The sequence below is a fragment of the Lutjanus erythropterus genome, chromosome 21, assembly GCF_056507025.1.
Source record: "Lutjanus erythropterus isolate fLutEry1 chromosome 21, fLutEry1.hap2, whole genome shotgun sequence".
In the NCBI taxonomy this organism is placed as follows: domain Eukaryota; kingdom Metazoa; phylum Chordata; class Actinopteri; order Lutjaniformes; family Lutjanidae; genus Lutjanus; species Lutjanus erythropterus.
This window is the reverse complement of record NC_139337.1, coordinates 20,022,418-20,042,384: the sequence shown is the minus strand read 5'-3', so window position 1 is coordinate 20,042,384 and position 19,967 is coordinate 20,022,418. Positions and strand designations below refer to the sequence as shown.

At 38.8% G+C, this 19,967-nt stretch overlaps 3 protein-coding genes across 3 annotated transcripts; all 3 read right to left on the bottom strand.

The window, feature by feature from the left end:
* Positions 1-619: 619 nt before the first annotated feature.
* LOC146307597 (solute carrier family 22 member 13-like) lies at positions 620-5,033 on the bottom strand. Its single transcript, XM_084747181.1, has 8 exons — positions 4,556-5,033; positions 4,346-4,449; positions 3,506-3,660; positions 2,951-3,243; positions 2,771-2,865; positions 2,379-2,593; positions 2,162-2,270; positions 620-1,334 (listed from the first exon to the last, which is right to left on the bottom strand). Exons 1-8 carry the CDS (start codon positions 4,928-4,930, stop codon positions 1,136-1,138), a joined length of 1,545 nt encoding a protein of 514 aa, XP_084603307.1. The 5' UTR covers positions 4,931-5,033; the 3' UTR covers positions 620-1,135.
* Positions 5,034-7,324: 2,291 nt separating this feature from the next.
* LOC146307596 (solute carrier family 22 member 13-like) lies at positions 7,325-11,595 on the bottom strand. The gene is made up of 9 exons (XM_084747626.1): positions 11,159-11,595; positions 10,952-11,055; positions 10,079-10,233; positions 9,195-9,366; positions 8,967-9,087; positions 8,786-8,880; positions 8,410-8,621; positions 8,185-8,293; positions 7,325-7,554 (listed from the first exon to the last, which is right to left on the bottom strand). The coding sequence occupies exons 1-9, from the start codon at positions 11,531-11,533 to the stop codon at positions 7,356-7,358; spliced, it is 1,542 nt and encodes a 513-aa protein (XP_084603752.1). The 5' UTR covers positions 11,534-11,595; the 3' UTR covers positions 7,325-7,355.
* Positions 11,596-15,494: 3,899 nt separating this feature from the next.
* On the bottom strand, positions 15,495-19,748 carry LOC146307595 (solute carrier family 22 member 13-like). The gene is made up of 10 exons (XM_084747625.1): positions 19,117-19,748; positions 18,840-18,943; positions 18,387-18,541; positions 17,731-17,902; positions 17,512-17,632; positions 17,317-17,411; positions 17,018-17,232; positions 16,572-16,680; positions 16,248-16,442; positions 15,495-16,161 (listed from the first exon to the last, which is right to left on the bottom strand). The coding sequence occupies exons 1-10, from the start codon at positions 19,489-19,491 to the stop codon at positions 16,095-16,097; spliced, it is 1,608 nt and encodes a 535-aa protein (XP_084603751.1). The 5' UTR covers positions 19,492-19,748; the 3' UTR covers positions 15,495-16,094.
* Between the last annotated feature and the right edge of the window lie 219 nt (positions 19,749-19,967).

Below are 19,967 nucleotides of genomic sequence, written 5' to 3'. Positions count from 1 at the left end.
TCTGTCATAATGCCGGAAGCACCCATGGGTGCCTCATAGTCCCATCCATCTATACATCCAGTTGTACTGTTAATCCCATACGCTTCAATGGTTTCCAAATCCAAATCCACAGGCGTGAACATTTCACAGCTTTCATACTTTCCATCCTTGTTCACGGGAAGGGTGAGATTTCTCCGCTTCTCATCGGTCAGGTTGGGTCCACGCTCCAAGATCCAGTCAGTGTTACACTGATGTAGGAAACTCAGTCCTATAAACACCTGACTAATTGTGTCAAAACCAGAAAACATGATGGGGAGGCATAATAAAACCAATAACTGTTTCTGAAACAAACCAAACTCCCCAATTTCCTTTAGAATCTGCCCAAAGTTCCTCATATTCTTAAGCTGCTGAATTTGCAGTGTTCCCTCATCAAAGTGCAGTGAGACTTGGATGAGCGCCAGCCAGCGTCACACAGATCTGATAATTAACCTTTAATCAGTTACTATCCCAGACCGACGTACGTTTTCACAGTACCTGTGGGTGTTTCAATACTGAACAACAGCAATAGTTGTTATGGATCTACCAGTCACAAAACAATAAAATGAGCAATGATACAGACAGTCATAAGAAATAAAGTCAAACTTTGTTTATGTAACAATATTAACATAACATTCATACAATGAGCTTTGTGGTGCAGAGGGACAAGATAAATCAATAACGTCTGGACTTTGGACATATCCTGTTCTGATTACTTTTGCTGCTCTGTCTCTGACAGGGATACATGTAAATATATTATAATTTATACATTATAAAACTTTGAAATAAAATAAAATCTTTCAATAATGTTTGATCCTTAATAATTACTTCTAAGTATGATGTCTGCATCCTAAACTGTAGTTAAACATACAAAAACAGACAGACTTCATAAAATCAATCAAAAAAAGAGAAACTAAGAACTTCTGATTATGATTTCTTTACAAATTACAAGTTTGTGCTCTCTTGCGTCAACAATGTATCTGTTCCTTGTAGGTCCATTCATAGGTTTTCTAGAATCAAAAATGTAAAATAGTATCATAATATATAATTATTTCCTATTAATAGTCAGTGTATTTTGTATACATGTGTTTTTTTTCCGAACTCAGTCTTTATACTCAGCTCATTTCATCTCAATTTGGTCCTGAAGTTCAGCATTGAGGGTTTCAGGCAGTAGCAAACAGAAACCCCCAGCAGCAACAGGGGTGATGCCATATATCAGCATGGGGATGGTGTAATGGAAGACCTCCAGGAGCCTGATCAGTGGAGCCAGGACGCTCCCCACCCGAGCACACATGGAGTTTATGCCGACACCACTCTGCCTGTAAGAATGCACAATGGACTCATCACGAAGCCCACAGTGAGCAGTTTTCCCATTCGGGTTTGACTTGAGGGACCTCAAGTGCTGAACAATCCTGACAACTTCTCTGGTTGTGATTAGAACCCCATGCAATGAGGGATATCAGGTACTTAGTTAGCTTTTGTAAGCTAGCTTTATAAATATACATGAGCAAATGCAAGGTACTTGTAGGAAGACACTCTATCCATTTCAGAACCATTTGAAGTGCACATATTAAAGAAAATGGTTTTGAAGAAAGAAACTATTTCTTTTTTACTGTACTTAAATATACTGTGAGCTTGTCTATGGTGAACTTTTATTTTTCATAAAGACGGTTACAGATGTTGCTGGGGGGCCTGTAAAAGTGATATGTATTGTATATAGTCGTATCTTAAGTAAGCTAATGTTAACAAAACACTGGCAAACTAGTTAGCTAATCTACATCAATTTTTAGCTAGTTAGTTACAGCCGAGAGTTAATGTTAGCAAAATGCTAGCTAAGTAGCTAGCTACATCAATCATCAGCTCATTGGCTAGCATTTTACTAACATTAGCTCACTTAAAATGTGGTAGGAAAGGAGACAGGTGACTGATGTTGTGCCAAAAATGGGCGGGACTTAAGAAGGGTTAATTGCATGTATATACAGTATAAATGTATATATTTCATTCAAGACACATTTAAGCTCTGCAGTCTATCACTATTTAACACTGCAGTCTATCACCATAATACTTACTATTAAAAATAACAGATCAGTGTGACCAAGATAGCTCATGTAATCATCATGAGCAGCAGCAGAAAGAGTGGCATTACCTTAAAATGGTTGGGTATAATTCTGCAGTGTAAACATAGGCTGAGTTGATAGATGCAGTGGCAGCAAATTTGCCCAGTACAGCTATGGTTGTTACCACCGCTGGAAGATCTGTTGGGTAAATCATATATTTGAAAAACATACTGCACACTGAAAACTTAACAGCTCTGTAACAATGGAGTCAGCCAATTAAAACATGTCCAAGGATTTACAAAGTACCCTTTGGGATAGCAAGGACCATGAGGCAAGCAGCACCCCCAAAAAACAGGAAGCATGATTGGCATATTCTCCTTCCGAAGTGCTGAATCAGAAACACACTGCCCAGGTTTGCAGGGATTTCAACAATGCCAAAGATGAGCTGTGTGAGGTAGATATCCAGGCCAAAGCTGCCAACATTTAGGCTCAGTCCAAAGTAGAGAATACCTGCTGCAAACCTAGTATCAGAGAGAGACATGTTCAGTTTTCCTACATAAAACCAGGGTTACTGGGACAAATGCATACTATTACCGCTGTAACTATTACATATAATTGTACTATTAATGTGTCATCTATAGTGATTCATTGACTGAGAAAGACTTGAGCAATTATATGAATTAGAAAAAAAGACACACCAGTTAAAAGTCATTATGAGGGTACGTTTTCTCAAAGACGGTATTTGGAAGATGTCCAACATGTTTCTTCTCTCAGATGTAACCTCCACCTCTAGCTAAGAGGAGAGGAAAGAGAAGAAAGTGAACACATTACAGAGAGATGTATTCAGAGAGAGGTACATTGTGTTTGATGCAGCTCACCTTGTCCAGCTGATTTTCTAGGACAGTCCTCCCGTTGACTTTGGCTGCCCTCCGAAGCTCCTTTTGTGCCTCCTCCCTCCTGCCCTGGGTCATGAGCCAGCGAGGTGATTCTGGGAGAAACCAGTAAAACATTCCCAGCACAAGGACAAGAGGACTGAAGACCACCAGCTGCAGGATCCTCCAGTCGTGGATTAAATACGCAATGCCAGGCAACACCGCCAGTCCGAGAGAATAGAAGACCATGATGATCAAGGTGCAAAGAGCAGCCTTAGAGGGACCAGTCCACTCAATCACTGTATGACAGATGAGGATTGTACATATTATTTCAGTGGTCACAACAGTGTTTAGTTTGTAGCATAGTTCCTACATGATACTCCATGATACTTTACTGGTGTGATTATGGTGAAGGATTGTCAATTTAAGTCTTTCAGAGTTATTTAATATATACCAGTGAGCTGCAGGTTTATGATTATCTTTAATATGGTTAAGTGTCTTTGACAAATGATCATCATCATATCATATGTTTGATTAAAACTATGGAAAAAGCAGACCTACCCATCACAGATGTGATCATCATATTGACAATTGCTGAACTCCCAGAGAAAAATTTGAAAACCATGTAAATATAGACGTTGGGTGTGAAAGCAGCCCCCACACCAAACAAGAGCAGGACAAGGACTAAAAGCTGGATCGTAATACGCCGACCAAACCTACAAAGAGAGAAGAAAGAGTATGTCATCCTCCTATACTTTATTAACTTTACCTCTACCATGAGAAACACGGATTTAAGATAATTACTGTACACCAAGCACTTTGAAGTTATGAACACATTTGTAAGAGATTTCACTTTGTTTTATATGGAGGAAGAATAGCAGTTTTACACTGTTGTTCAACTGTTGCTATTTTCCTGGCTCGGACGCTTTGTAAACTTGCAGCAGGAGACCCTGTGGTCTCGCCATTTTTTTACATTTAAGCCACATGTTGTTGTATTCATACTGTTTGTGCTGTTATGTTTAATAATACGTTTTTGATAACTTTGGGCTTGAAACTGAGTGTCTTCGTACTTTGGAAAATGTGCTGTATATTTTATTTGCACTGTTATGCAACTCAATGAAGCTGAGTGAAGGCGAGAGCTGCATGTGGTTGTCTTCCTGCATCCTTCTCTCTTATTATTCCCCTTTATTTTAAGGGGAATAGTAACACTCTGAAAGTGGTTCTGTAAATATTCCCCAAACTAATTTTTCCCTACATTAAACATAAACATAATCTTTGTCAGTAAGTCACGTCATATAGATCTTTAACAGTGAAGACAAATCTCCCATGATTGCACACTGCTTCACAAAATCATCAAAATACACCAGAAACTCTTGACAAGAAAGTGTTATGGGTTCATACCTGTCAGATACTGCCCCAAACACCAGCGCTCCAACCAGAACACCTGCCATTGAGACGGACTGTGACACCTCAATCAACCCACTCCTGTCACAAACCAGATCAAACTGAAAACAGGAAGGAAGGTGACAAGAAGAAAAAAAGGTGAAATAAATAAGAACTGAAAGCAGGGGACCCAATACACGGCACTCAGGGACATGGTTTTTGTTTTACCTGTGTCACAATGCTGGAAGCACCCATGGGTGCCTCATAGTCCCATCCATCTATACATCCAGTTGAACTGTTGATCCCATACGCTTCAATGGTCTCCAAATCTAAATCCACAGGTGTGAACATTTTACAGCTTTCAAACTCTCCATCCTTGTTCGCAGGGACGGTGAGATTTCTCCGTCTCTCATCGGTGAGGTTGGGTCCACGCTCCAAGATCCAGTCAGTGTTACACTGATGTGGGAAACGTGTGGCTGTGAACACCTGACCCATCGAGTCAAAAGCAGCAAACATGCCAGGGATGCATAACGCAAATAATAAGCGTTTCTGAAACAAACCAAACTCCCCAATTTCCTTTAGGATCTGCCCGAAGTTGCTCATATCGATATGTGACTAAATTTGCAGTGCTTTCTCATCAAAGTGCAGTCTAAGGTACAGATGAGCCCGGCCCAAACTGGCAAGTATACAGCATTATATTTGATTCACAAATGTAATAATAATTAATATTTAACCAAGACAAGCTCAATTAAAGAATGTGATATGGCACTATGTTTTAAGTTTCCACCAGCTGTAAAAGTTTGACAAATAAGATAAAATGAGCAGTAATAAGTCCCTTTGGCACACCCAGGTTGTTTATGAACAAAGGATCACTTTTCACTCCTCCACGATAAAACTATCATAACTGACATTAAACAAAATGAAGGAAGCACCCATTCCCAGGAAAAGACCAGCTTTTAGCAAGACAGAGGAATTCACAACAGAGGTCAGACCAAACTGACACAGAGATGGCAATATCAAAAGAACTGTTATTATAACCAAAGCAGGGAGAGATAAGACTATATATCTGCTTGAATACCAATAGTTATTTGAAAATTAGAAACTTTTCCCTTTTAGCACGATGGAATTAAAGTAAATTAACAACCTTATTGTTCAGCAATCGAGGTAATAACACCCAGCAAAGGATTTCATTAAAAATAAAGCAAATCTAATTGATGTAACACATGGTATAAAATATCACTGTAAGGTGTCTCTCTGCTGTGTGTCCATACTGCCACCAAGTGGTCATGTATAATACGTCTTCTACCATACAAGCATATGCTTCAGACCCACTTACATTTTATACTTTGAAGTACTAATCAAAGAATTGTAGTATAATATAGGAGAACCCACTGTGGCTCTGAAACTGTGGACAAAACTGTTTAAGTTGTCCATTACAGGGTACGGTGATTAAACACTAATATAAACATCATTCTGAATATTATATTCCATTTCTGCCATATTCTGTCAATATGACCCCTAAAACTGACAAACTGGACCTTTAATTTATTTTTTATTATGATAATGGTTGAATAATGTAAAACCATGATTGTATGGTTGTTTTTCTTTTCTTTCTTTCTTTCTTTTTTTTTTTTTTAGGCAGGTGGGTTTAGTGTCACATGTTGCTTTTGTTCAGTATTTTGTGTCCCTACACTACTGAGTAGTTACTGAGTACAGAATCATTGCTTCATTATCTATACATTAGTTGTGTTTTTTGTGTCCCGTCAAGCAAAGTTGTGCATGTTAATGAGTACTGACTCATTACTTCATTCTTACCTGTCCATTAACTGCTTGGTTACTAAATAATTACTGTACAGCAACAGCAATTGACAAAGACACAAGTAACCCAAAGTATGTGTTTAGTTTGTCACACATCATGTCAATGTGAGTGAAAGAAGAACAAGTCCTCATAAATAAATAATAGTGCCTCAAATCCGTCAGGGCTTTCTGGCAGAGATGTTGCTATTTCAATCCAAACCATGATTTGGTTGTTGGTTATTGTAACTTGACATTAATAATGTTATTATCCGATATTAGTAATTATTTAACAATAAATATTTATAACAATGATATTAATGCACGTTTACTATGAAATCAAAATCACTGAAACACATGACAAAGTGGATGTATTATGGGTTGATACCTGTCAGAAACTGCTCAACACACCAACGCTCGAACCAGAACACCCGCCATGGAGATGGACTGGGATGCCTCAGTTGAACTAAGGTTGTCACAAACCAGATCAAACAACTCAGCTCTGCTCGGTTTTATGTATGCAAAAATTTAAACACAACACCATTTGTACAACAAGCTTTACAGCACAGAGAAATGAGAAATTAAACAATGAATAAAAATCCACTATTGGACTGAGTGTCTGCAGGTGTCAGTCGGTGCTCTGATCAACAACTTTGGTAAAACGGCATCATTTGACTAAAAAACAGAACCATTTGTGTGAACATTGAATAAGTCTGTTTCTAACAAGCCACCGCTAATAAAATGCAGTAACAACTAAAACAAACTGTGGCTTTAAAATGACATAAAATCAAATCCTTCAGTAATGTTTGATTCTTAATAATTACTGACCAGTTGGATTTCTGCATCCTAAACTGGAGTTAAAATCATACAAAGTGTAGCTGACAGATTTCTTGACAACAAGGGAAAAAAAAGAAACTAGGAACTTATGATTATGATTTAAGTACAAATTACAGTTTTGTACTAAATTCTATCTCCTCAGCGCTGCATCTGCTCCGCGTAGGTTCATTCACTAGTTTTCTAAAAATAAAAACACAAGAGTATTAAAATATAGAATTATTTACATTAATACATGCATAGTCCTAGACTGGAGGGAATCATGTAATTGCCTCTGTCTGTGTGTATGTGTGTACCTGTGTGTGCGTAGTATCATAATATATAAATACTTGCAATTAATACAGTCAATTTATTTTGAATATGTGTTTTTTTTTTCCCAGACACAATCTTTATACTTAGCTCACTTCTGCTCAGCGTGGTCCTGAAGTTCAACATTGAGGGTTTCAGGCAGCAGCAAACAGAAACCTCCAGCAACAATGGGGACGATGCCGTATATCAGCATGGGGATGGTGTAATGGAAGACCTCCAGGAGCCTGACCAGTGGAGCGATCATGCCCCCCACCCGAGCACACATGGAGCTGAAACCGACACCATTCTGCCTGCAAGAATGCACAATGGACTCATCAGGAATTCCACACTGATCGAGATGATTTTGATAACACGTTAGATTACAGCCCATAAATACTGTGCAGTTATTAAGTAATTGCTGGGCATCTATACAGAGACAAACAAATACAGGGGAGAAAGATGAGAGAGAAGGAGAATAAGGCAAAAAATAACTGTGTTTAGGGGAAAAAAAACTACACTATAAAGTATTTCTGAAATTACTTCATATCTATCCAAAGTGTAAAAGGTTTATTCATGTTTCCCCGTAATTACAGGGTAGTTATGGGCTTCAAAATAAAGAGGTCCTGTGTTCACCCCTTTTTCATTCTTATTACACCGTAGGTAATGGGTATGCAGGTTTTTTCACAGTAATTACTGTGTAGTTACACAATACATATTCTATGAAATAAATTGATCTCTTGTTCACCCCTATATCAAGGCAATCACTAAGTAAAAATGGGGTATGCAGACTATGCAGAGACTGTTGTTTTATAATTACACTATGCAGTCTATCACCACAATGCAGACCATTAACAGAAAACAAAATTTGTCAAAACTCAATGCTAAAACAGATCGGTGTTATAAGTTTTTATGATGAGCAGCAGCAGAAAGAGTGACATTACCTTAAAATGGTTGGGTATAATTCTGCAGTGTAAAGATAGGCTATGGTGAAAGATACAGAGGCCGCACATTTCCCCAGTACAGCTAAGGTTGTTACCACCGCTGGAAGATCTATTGGGTAAAGATGTGAAAAAAAACGTATACTGTAGCTGTCAGATAAACAATGAAAAATGTACAGCTCTATAACAAATGTTCATAAAAATTCATGTCCAAGGTTTTGTAAGTACCCTTTGGGATAGCAAGGACCAGGAGGCAAGCAACACCCCCAGAAAACAGGAAGCATGTTTGACATATTCTCCTTCCAAAGTACTGACTCAGAAACAAAATCATGTTTGCAGGAATTTCAGCAATACCAAAGATGACCTGTGTGAGGTAGATATTCACACCAAAGCTGCCAACGTTCAGGCTCAGTCCGTAATATAGCATACTTGTTGAAAACCTAGCATCAGAATTGGAGAGACACATTCAGTTTTGACTTTTAAACAGGATTATTGTGATAAATGAGTTACACATCATTCTATTATTGATTCATCTCATCTATAGTGATTTACTGTCTGAAAGACAATGACATGAACAATTATATCAATTATAAAGAAGACACACCAGTCAAAGGCCAATATCATAGTACGTTTTCTCAAATATGGTATTCGAAAGATGTCCAACATGTTTCTTCTTTCAGGTGTGCTCTCCACCTCTAGCTACAAAAGTCAAAAAGTAAGTGAGAAAATGTACACCTTCTATAGTGGTTTATATGTTTTAGGTGAAGTGTGTGTTTTCAGCTCACTTTGTCAAGCTGATCTTTTGAGATAGTCCTCCCGTTCACCTTGGCTGCCCTCTCAAGCTCCTTTTGTGCCTCCTCCTTCCTGCCCTGGGTCACAAGCCAGCGACCTGACTCCGGGAGAAACCTATGGGAACACAGGTCACAAAACAGGATTTAGATGTTGCAGTTATAGCCTTCCTGGCAAAGTGCTTGATGAACTTGTCAAAGTATTATGGTACATAGGCTGCTGACCAGTAAAGGATTCCCAGTACAAGGACAATAGGGCAGAAGAGCACCAGCTGCAGGATCCTCCAGTTATGAATAAAATATGCAAAGCCAGGCACAAGCGTCAGTCCAATAGCAAAGAATGTCATGATGGCCACCGAGCAAAGACCAGCCTTAGAGGGATCAGTCCACTCCATCGCTGTAGTTGCAGTGAAAGTTGAGAGTAAGACTGGTCAAAAAGTTGTCAATAGAAGCAACAATAATAATGATAACAAGACCTGCAAGCAGGTTTTGAACAGAGTCCAGATAATAAAAATTGAAAGATTTTGCAATTTAGAGCAGAAGACCAGATGCAGATAAGAGAGGTGAACATGATGTTGACTCTAGACCAAGTCCTGTTTGAGATAATACAGCATCACTTTAAGGTGAATGAGTGCCGGAGTCGTGAGTTGGTTGACCTCCACGCCAACACAACTGTCACTGACAGCGAACAAGACTAAACATTTACTTTGTCTGCATACAGTTTGCAAAATACTGCACTGATGTCAATGAGAGTGACAGGTTTAATTTAACCATGGTGAAATATTTTGGTGGTAATCAGCATGTCATAGTGATTTTTGAAGCTGAAGATCAACTGAGAAAAGATGCAGATGAACCAAACGCCAAGCCGTTTAAGATAATTGCAGAAATGTAAACTTGTTTGTTGTAGTGCCACCCTGAGGTCAGTATGTCTTTTTTTTTTTTTAACCTCAGTAGTGGGTGGAATTTACAACCCACCTGCCAGTTTTGGTCTTCTATTTTTTCTGCATGAATGCTATTAGAAGAATATGAGAACAAAAACAGTAGGGGTCAGCAGCAGCGAGCGACCGCTGCTTGGTCCCCTGATAAAACTGTGAAAAAAGTGGACCTACCTGCCCCAGTTGTGGACATCAACAGGGTAATACTTGAAGTCCCACTTAAAAATTTGAACACCATGTAAACGTAAATGTTTGGCGAGAAAGCAGCACCCACACCAAACAACAGTGAGAAAAGGAGTTCAAGCAGGACTGCCAACCGACGACCAAACCTACAAAGAAAAAAAATAACATAATAAGTTAGATCCTGTAGTTAGTTTATTTCTCATAGTTTACAGTGCTTTTACACTTTTAAATGTCTGCTTCAGTTCTCTTATTATTTGTAATAATGTGTCATAATTGTACCCGAATTCTTCCTGGGACAAATTATGTTATTTTTGCCATTCATGTGTGCCGAGCTTTTTAATTCCTGATATCCAAAATTATAGTTTTGATCTGCAATTGAATTCTTACAGAAAAGCTCCCATTTCCGATCTCTGTCCTGTTCAGGTGTTACTAGTCATAATTTTAATTTCAGATATCCAAAATTAAAAACAATTCCATATGTCCATATTGTAATTTTGAATAAAAACACGTTGACTAGTTAAAATGTCATTACTGATCTATAATTGGCATTATGACTAATAAAAATGCAATTTCAGATATCTAATTAGAATTATGGAACAATGCAACTGCACATGTATTGCGGATATGTTTTTTTCATTTTAGATATCTGAAATTCTCACCCTACATCCTTCAGAGCCTAGGATCTCCGTCAGAGATCTGTAGTTGTCCACTATTTTCACACAAGACAAAAGAAACAAGATCAATTCAATTTCAGTAACTGTAGCTGCGTTTTTTAATTTCAAAAAGTAATTAGTTACATGTGAAGTTACATATTTATCCCAATACCGCTCATGACAAGGAAGTGAATGCATTATGGCTTCATACCTGTCAGAAATAGCTCCAAACACTATGGCTCCAACCATAACGCCTGCCATGAAGACGGACTGCAATATCTCAATGAAACCATGGTTGTCACAAACCAGATCAAACTGAAAAGAGAAAAGGGCGATGAAAGGAGAAAAGAAGAAGAAATAGACGGATGACAGACAGTTTGGCAGTTTGGTAGGGGTCACGAGGTGTTCGCTTGCTTACCTCTGTCACAATGCTAGAAGTACCTACAGGTGCGTCATAGTCCCATCCATCTGTGCATCCAGTTGTACTGTTAATCCCATACGCTTCAATGGTTTCCAAATCCAAATCCACAGGTGTGAACATTTTACAGCTTTCAAACTCTCCATCCTTGTTCACGGGGAGGGTGAGGTTTCTTTGTCTCTCCTCGGTCAGGTTGGGTCCACGCTCCGAGATCCAGTCAGTGTTACAGTGATGTGTGAAGGTCAGGGCCGTAAATACCTGACCAATAGTGTCAAAACCTGCAAATATGCAGGGGATGCATAATGCGAGTAATAACCGTTTTTGGAACAAACCAAACTCCCCGATTTCATGCAGGATCTGCCCGAAGCTGCTCATATTGATATGTGGCTGAATTTGCAGTGGCTCCTCATCGAAGTGCACTGTGGGAATAGATAACAATATAATTCATCTAGGTATGTAATATTTAACCAAACATAATTATATGTGATGGCACTTGACTTCATCTTATAGTAGGGAAGGACACTTTTCATGGTTCCACCAATTGTAAAAGTTGTGATAGGCTGAATATTAAACACAGCATGAATACATAATGACCATACCTTCACCTTAGGGACAACACAGGTCACGCAAGTGTTAGCACGGTGGACACAGAACTAATCAAAGGATCAAAATCAAAAGCCAGAGCAAAAGTATAATAAAAATGTGAATAAAATTTTCAGACAGTCATAAAGAAATACCCAGTGCCGTAACATAGTAGTACAAAGTAATCCAACACCTAAAAGCACAGGACCTTTGGACAGATGATCGGTGGACAGTCAGATTCAGATGTTGGAACAGGAGCAAGATATAAAAAGTTAGCTTTGCATTCTGATATGAAAGATTTGCATGTTCAATTTTAAAGAGAAGCAGCTCTGATGTATCAATTTCAAATGATTTAACATGCTGTTATCAAGAGCTCTAGCAGTTTTCAGATTACATTTTATTATTTCAAGTATATCCCACTCTTAAATTCATACTGACATTCTTGACAACAGGGGCTTTTTGAAAAGATGAACAAGTTCCTCTGTGTTTAAATGAGTTGATTGGGTTAAATATGCACTGAGAGGGAGGACCGTACCTGGACAAGAATTATTTTAGCTGAATTCAGATTTAGCGGTTTAACATTCAACAATTTATTCCTTCTTCTCAGTCTGGTGTACCACACTAAATTCCTATATCGGCCTACATATAATTTAATATATAATTAGAAAAAGACAAAATAATTCCAGGGAGGCTTTTAATGTTGGATTGTTACTGAAACAAAATACCGCATAATTAATATATATACTGCCACAGAAGCCAGAAAGAAATCTCAGACTTGGAGAACTCCTTACACTTGGCTTCAATCTAATTTTATGCAGTGATTTTAATACAGTTATGCAAGATTTTTTTGTATTCTATTGAGGTGGTTTGTTTTGGAACCGAGGAGCTGTACTGGTTTTATGGGAGAGGACTTTAGCTCTAAAACAAAGACAAAAAGGAAAAAAAAATGTATTAGAGTTTTAAAGTTTAACTTGCTGTTTACTTATTCTCAACTTCTGTCTCATGTAACTCCTCTCTCTCTCTCTTTTATTTTTTTTTAAATGTCGTCTTGTCTAGCAGTGACCTGCCCCAACTGCTCTTCTAATACATATAAAAGCGTAATTAGTGTCTACCTGCCCTAACAATCCTAGCGTTGACTGTCCAAATTATATAAAATAACTGGAGTCTACCTGCCCTAGCAACTCGTCAGTTATACACAGTATTTAGAAAAATGCAATGTAAGAATCTTTACACACCTAAAAAGACACTTTTAAATTTAAATTTAATTTTAAACTGGTCCCAGACCCGAAGCTTCCTGGGTTCTACAGCGTTTTTCCTGAACCTGCCCTGCTGACACGTCTGTCACACCCCACTCGTCAGTGGTGAGAATCTCTTCCTGTATTCCAGAGTCAGTACTTACCAGAAAGACCTTGTCCTCAGGCGTCAGGCCTCCACTTCTCTACCCTCCTTTGACAGGGGAGGTCGGAGTTAAGAGTCCCGGACTCTAGCTTCACCTGAGTTCCCAGTGTCCTCTCACACCAGTGATCCTGCCGACAGCGCCAAGTTTGCGGTGGTAGTTTCTGTTGAATTACGCACAGAGTCAGAAACTTCCCTTTCTGTGTGGTTTACTCAGTCATCTGCAGAATGAACTGGGCGGAAAGAGCCCAGAGCACAGAATGTGTCAATGTTTTATACACAGATAGATGCAAGGTCAGGAAAGAGTGATTTGCACATTCTTATCACATGATGGTACAGGACATTCAGAAAAGTAATACAGCAACTCTGGCTTGTTGTATTTCATGTTGTCTTTTGAGTCACACAAGTATATCGGGCCTTCCTCTCTGTCCTGTATTTAGGTACTTACAATATGCAGATACAGGATTACATGAGAAAATGGGAATTTCTACCACATAATTTGTTTTTCTATGCTGAAGTTTTTATAGATGTTTCTGTAGACTTTGTGTAGCAGAGTGGTTCTACAAGCAGGTCAGTGCATCATCAGGTGGTTTCAGAGAGTTACAAGGTGCTGTAAATGCATCGTGAAAACAATACAGCAATGTACTGTTATTAGAAAATGTACTTTGTGATTTGTACTTTTGAATACTGAAGTATTTTTAAAAGCAAGTACTCTAATACTTTAACTCGAGTAAAATTTTGGCTGAGAAACTTTCACTTGTTGACTAATATTCGACCAGGAGTATCTGGACTTTGACTCAACTACTGGGACTTTGTCCACCACTGTTTGCTAGTAAGACTCAAGTTTCAATGTCTTTCTTCATCATCTCTCACTCAGTCAGAGACAGGAAAAGTGTGTGTCCTCCTGTAGCTCATTTATAAAATAAGGGCACTGCAGAGCCACTGTCCGTCCTCACCTGTCCTGCACGCTCCGCTCTCCTTCACACCGTGAATTAAGGGTTAATTCGATTGTTGGAAAAGTGACCCAAGACATTTTTGGTGAGTTTTATTTTGTTTCTATTGAGCCTGAATGAAGCCGATGATGATGTTAAAGGAGGGGCAAATAAACATCTGTTTCTAGTTACACAAAAATATGTCACTGTTTAAAAAAGGTCGCCCACTGAGGCGATCCTTTCCAAAATGTTGTCAGACATTTAAAATAACAATCTGAGCCTGTCAGTGGGAAATTAAACACAAGCAGATAAGCAAACATTACCTTTATGATTCCCCTAATTTATAATTCTTAATTGAAACCTTATCCTCTTCCAGGGAGCAGCTCTACTGAGACGTCAAGGATAGACTGAGTTATTGTTTCAGTATTTATGGCCACTGGTCATCTTCTATCACACAGTTGTACAACTGTGCCCTGGATGTGACCATATTCAAATTTTTTTTAGCACATCCACTGAACTGATATAAAACTCTGTCTCACCACAAACTATGTTGAATTCAAAAGTCAGTCACTCTATATTAGGGTTGTATTTTATAAATAATATAGAAAGTACAGCCGTATAAACACGTCCTGCAGGCTTAACAGCAACCGTTCGAATGCGTGTGTTTTGCATATTCCATCCAGCGCTCATAATACTCGCTGACCTCAAGAAGACGCTGTAAGAACGAGTTTATATTTCTGCAGTGATCTCAAAAATCACTTCATTTCTCAAGTCAGCTGTGTTAAATTTGCAATTTTTCACGACCTGCTTGGACCCCATTAAAACCTGCTTGTAGGTCTTGTATGTTTTGTTTGATTTTTCAGTCAGTGTGCGTAACAATAACAGGACAAAACAGATAGATAGGAACAAAAATGCACAAGTGTAACACTGTTCTGGTCTACAGGCCTTTTATGAACAGCAGCCTACATTTGTTTACTTAGAGTCAACAGTAAAACTACAGTACTACATTGGAGTGTCATGATTCTCCAAATCCATGATTTGACATGACTGTTGATTTTTAGATCACATTTTGATTTAAATATGTTTTGTAACACTGATGATACACTGATGATAAAGCCAAACCAACCATGTAAAGACAATTTCTAGCAGAGAACAAACCTGATCCATGTTGTTTGCAATCTTGCCACTAGATGCCACTAAACCCCTCACACTGGTCCTTCAAAGTAACTGACCCTTCCTAAGTCCCGCATCTTTTCTCTCTGTGCGGCAATAGAAATTGAGTAAATCTGGTACTTTGGGCAACTTTCTCCTTTCCTGTTTACTGTACTTACAACTGTAAATATGTGCTCAGCTCTATGTTAAAAAAAATATTCTTTGTACACAGTTACAAGATGTTGCTGGGGGACCTGTAAAAGCCAAAAAAAACACTAGTTTACTAGCTAGGTATTCTCCATAATTCATTATCTAGCTAGCTAACTAGCTACCTAATATAGCACATCTATTGTCCACTAGCAAGTTGGTTATCGTTTTCTAATATTAGCTAATTCAATATGTGATTTATGTCACTTTTACAGGGAAAGAGACAGTTGACTGAGGTACCATGTTTGTTCAACTGATACTGAAGCACAGAGTGAAAAGGGGCGGGACTTATGAAGGGTCAGTTATAAACACTGAGCTGTAACAAATGTCATATGTCAAGATGGAGGGAATACATCCATGAGAAAAGAATAACACACACAACATAACACATAACACACATTATTCAACAATTAAAATGACATCAGAAACAAACAAATAAGTGCACAGCAAATATACATATTTATTATATCATATATACAAATGGCATGTATCAAACAGTCTATAACTACTGTAGTAGCAAAACATAAAATTATTTTTAATACTGTAATTTACAAGTTCAACATGATTCATAATAAATTCCTCTGCCCAGTTATCAGTCAAGAGAAGGCAAAGTATATTTTTCTGAAATGAAAACAACTTAAAAAAAAAAAAAAAAAAGTCCAAATAAATTACATTTTTGTGCTTTTTCCTGAATTAGTGTTGGATGGCGTCTCAGCAATGCTGTCCTTGGGTTTTCTGGAATTAAAAACAAGAAGATTATTATGTAGAATGGCTCTTGGAAGTGAAATAAGGCCTCTGTTGTGAAATGATTCATAACTCACATGACTTCAGCGTGATCCTGGAGTTCAACATTGAGGGTTTCGGGCAGCAATACACAGAAACCCGAAGCAACGATGGGGATGATGCCGTATATGAGCATAGGGATGGTGTGGTGGAAGACCTCCAGGAGCCTGATCAACGGAGCGAAGATGCCCGCCACACGGGCACACATGGAGTTGAAACCTACACCATTTTGCCTGTCAGTATAGACAACGAACTAATTAGCAACCACATAGCATGTAATAAGTACACATTTTGAATTTTCTGGCAGTATTAGAGTACTATTAACAGCTTTTATGTTTAGCTCTGGGACATAGCTATCTTACCTTAGAGTGGTAGGGTACAGCTCTGCAGTATAAACATAGACTACGGAGAAACTGGCAGTGGCAGCAAATTTTCCCATTACAGCGATGACTGTTGCCACCACAGGAAGATCTGATGGACAAATATTAAACTCATTTGTGACACTTACATATAAAGTGCATGTGTGCCTATTCCAAAAAACTTGGGACACTAAATACACATTAAACATCTTGTCTTTGAACTGTATTCAATTGAATATTGTCAGTGTCCCAGCTTTGTCAAAATTGGGGTCTGTATCTCTGGATGTGGCAAGGTTTACAATGCAAAATATAATAATAATACATAATAGTTAGTGATTTTTTTTTAAATTTACATTTTAAAAAATTGTCCTAGTTCTGAAGAATCAGGTAAAAAGTTATGTTCAAGACACATAACAATAGACTATTATGATTATTATATAAAAAAGTACCTTTTGGAATTGCAAGTATCGCAAGACAGGTACAGCCTCCAAATAAAAGGACAGCTGCTTGACATATTTTCCTCCCAAAGCGCTGAAGGAGAGGCAAACTGCCCAGACGGGCGGGGAGTTCAACTACACCAAAGATGAACTGCGTGAGGTAGATATCCACACCGAAACTGCCAACATTCAGGCTCAGTCCATAGTACATCAAACTTGTTCCAAACCTGTTAACAGAGTTTAAGAGATGTGTTCAGTGGAGCTGCAAAGATGTGGCTGTAGATGTGGTTGTGGTTGGAATCAACACTCACCAGACGCAGCTCATTATCAGAGCACGTTTTCTCAGATATGATATCCTGAAGATGTCCAGTAGGTTTCCTCTTTTGGATGGACCCTCATCCTCCAGCTAAATGATGCAGGTGTAATTTTTTTACTCACAGTATTTATTTTAGAACTTCAATGTGTTTTGCTGTGGTTGAACCCAAAAGGTGTTTGATGTAGTTCACCTGGTCTAGTAGTTCTTCCGGGACCTTTCTCCCATTCACCCGGGCGGCCCTCCGGATCTCCTTGATGGCGTCCTCCTTCCTGCCCTGGGTGATGAGCCAGCGAGCCGACTCCGGAAGAATCCTAATTGACATAAATGTCCACAATCAAAACCTATAATGTTAATTTTATTTTTTCTGTGGTTAAAACACTGAATCCAAGTGGCCCAAGAGGCTGCTCACCAGTAAAACATTCCCAGGACAAGGAGAACCGGGCTGAAGAGCACCAGCTGCAGGACCCTCCAGTTGCGGCTCAAATAGGCAATGCCAGACAACATCATCAGTCCAAGAGGAAAAGTAGAGTGGCAGATAATGGTGCAGAGAGCAAACTTGGACGAATCGCTCCACTCTCCACCTTCAGAGCAATAATACAGACAGAAATAGCATCATTTATGGCATATGACCACTGTAAGAACCAACTGTTGCAGTTTGCAATTTACAAGTTAAAGCTTTAACCAGCAGTGGCTTTCATTTGACTGTTACTTGTGAAACTGGGACACTTTATGTTGCAGATTATAAAGGAAACTGTAAAACAGATTTTCTTCCATGTGTGGGGCTGCAACATGACAACAAATAACAACCTAACTTAGAACAAAATGCCATGGTATTTGTAAAATTAAAATGAAAGTCAGCTGACCTGCAGTTTGTAGTTAGTTTCAGCTAGAAGTTATAAGCAGGACCTTTATGCTTTAAGTTTAGATTTGAAAGTGCATGTATCGGTCCAAATTTAGGGGAAAATAAATTTATTATGACTATATGTCACTGCAAGGCAACTATTATTCTACTGGCAATGAATCCACTAATATTAGCAATTTTAAAAAGAAGTGATGCAGACCTACCTATCACAAACACATTAGCAACAATGCCTGAATTGGAGATGCCACTTAAAAATTTCAGAACCATATAAACGTAAACGTTGGGCGAGAAACTGGTACCAACACCAAACAAGAACAGGAGAAGGAGTGAAAGCAGGACCACAAAGCGGCGGCCAAACCTACGAAGAGAAGAGAAGACAAGACGTGTCACTCTGGAACTTGAGTTTGCATGAAATTTAAGACACACGTGAATCTTTCCCTCATAAAAGTTCAGTGTGCGATCATTTTGGCAGATACACTCAAAGTATAAAATAGTATGAATGTAGACTTTTCAATTATGTGAATTTTCCATTAAATCAAGAATTATCATTAATGTAATCAAGCACTACTGATTCTTGGTTGCTCTAAAAGTAAAAAGCACAGAGTTAGGATCATATGTATCGAGTGCAGGGGTTAAAGGTGGCCGTGAATGTGTACCTGTCAGCCATCTGTCCCAGTATCAGTGCTCCGACCAGAAGACCAGCCATGTAGATGGACTGTGATGCCTCGATCAAACTGCTCCTGTCACACACCAGGTTGAACTGATAGCAGGGAGGAAACATACATCCCTTATTCTACCAGTAAATTCCCATAAATATTACACACCAGAGCTTTAATAAAATTGATTATCCTCCATATTAACAATCCTAAAAAAATTATTTAGTAGAAAAGTGAAGTGTGTTGCTCTGTGAGTGTATAAACAAGTGTTTCTTACCTCTGTCACAATGCTGGAGGCACCTTTTGGTGCGTCATAGTCCCAACCATCTATACATCCAGTTGTACTGTTAATCCCATACGCTTCAATGGTTTCCAAATCCAAATCCACAGGTGTGAACATTTCACAGCTTTCATACTTTCCATCCTTGTTCACTGGGAGGGTGAGATTTCTCTGTCTCTCTTCAGTCAAGTTGGGTCCACGCTTCAAGATCCAGTCAGTGTTACAGTGATGTGGGAAGTTCATGCCTGTAAACACCTGGCCAATCACATCAAAAGCTACGAACAGGCTGGGGATGCATAATGCAGCCACCAAACGTTTCTGAAACAAACCAAACTCGCCGATTTCCTTCAGGATTTGCGCAAAGTTGCTCATACTGGTATGTGAATGTGTTCAGAGAAGAGCGTGGGACAGAGAAACCGGGCTTCATGCGCCACTAAGCCACAGTCAGTTCACCTGGACCCTGCAGGTTAATGTTTAGACCGACTATGACGGTGATCTTGTGACAGCTGCCAAGTATTTAATTGTCGCAAGTCAGGAATCCTCAGGCTGAAGTCCAGCTGTTGGGCAGATCTCTGACCCGAACTTATCGACCCTGGGGCCTGAACATTTGGTGCGAACAGGAGGGTTGAGGTACTCAAAATGTTTTTTGGGGGTAAGACGGCAACACTCTGGAATTGCATGTCTCATGATCAGATGGTTTCCTGTGCACAGCAAACTTTGACTCTTCTGACATGTGTAATTTAATAAAACTGGTCATTCTGATTATAATAACAGACTTTCTCCACACAGCAGCCCCAGCTTTTAAACTACTGCAATGGGTAGTTTTCTCATGCAAGCATGTCTGCACA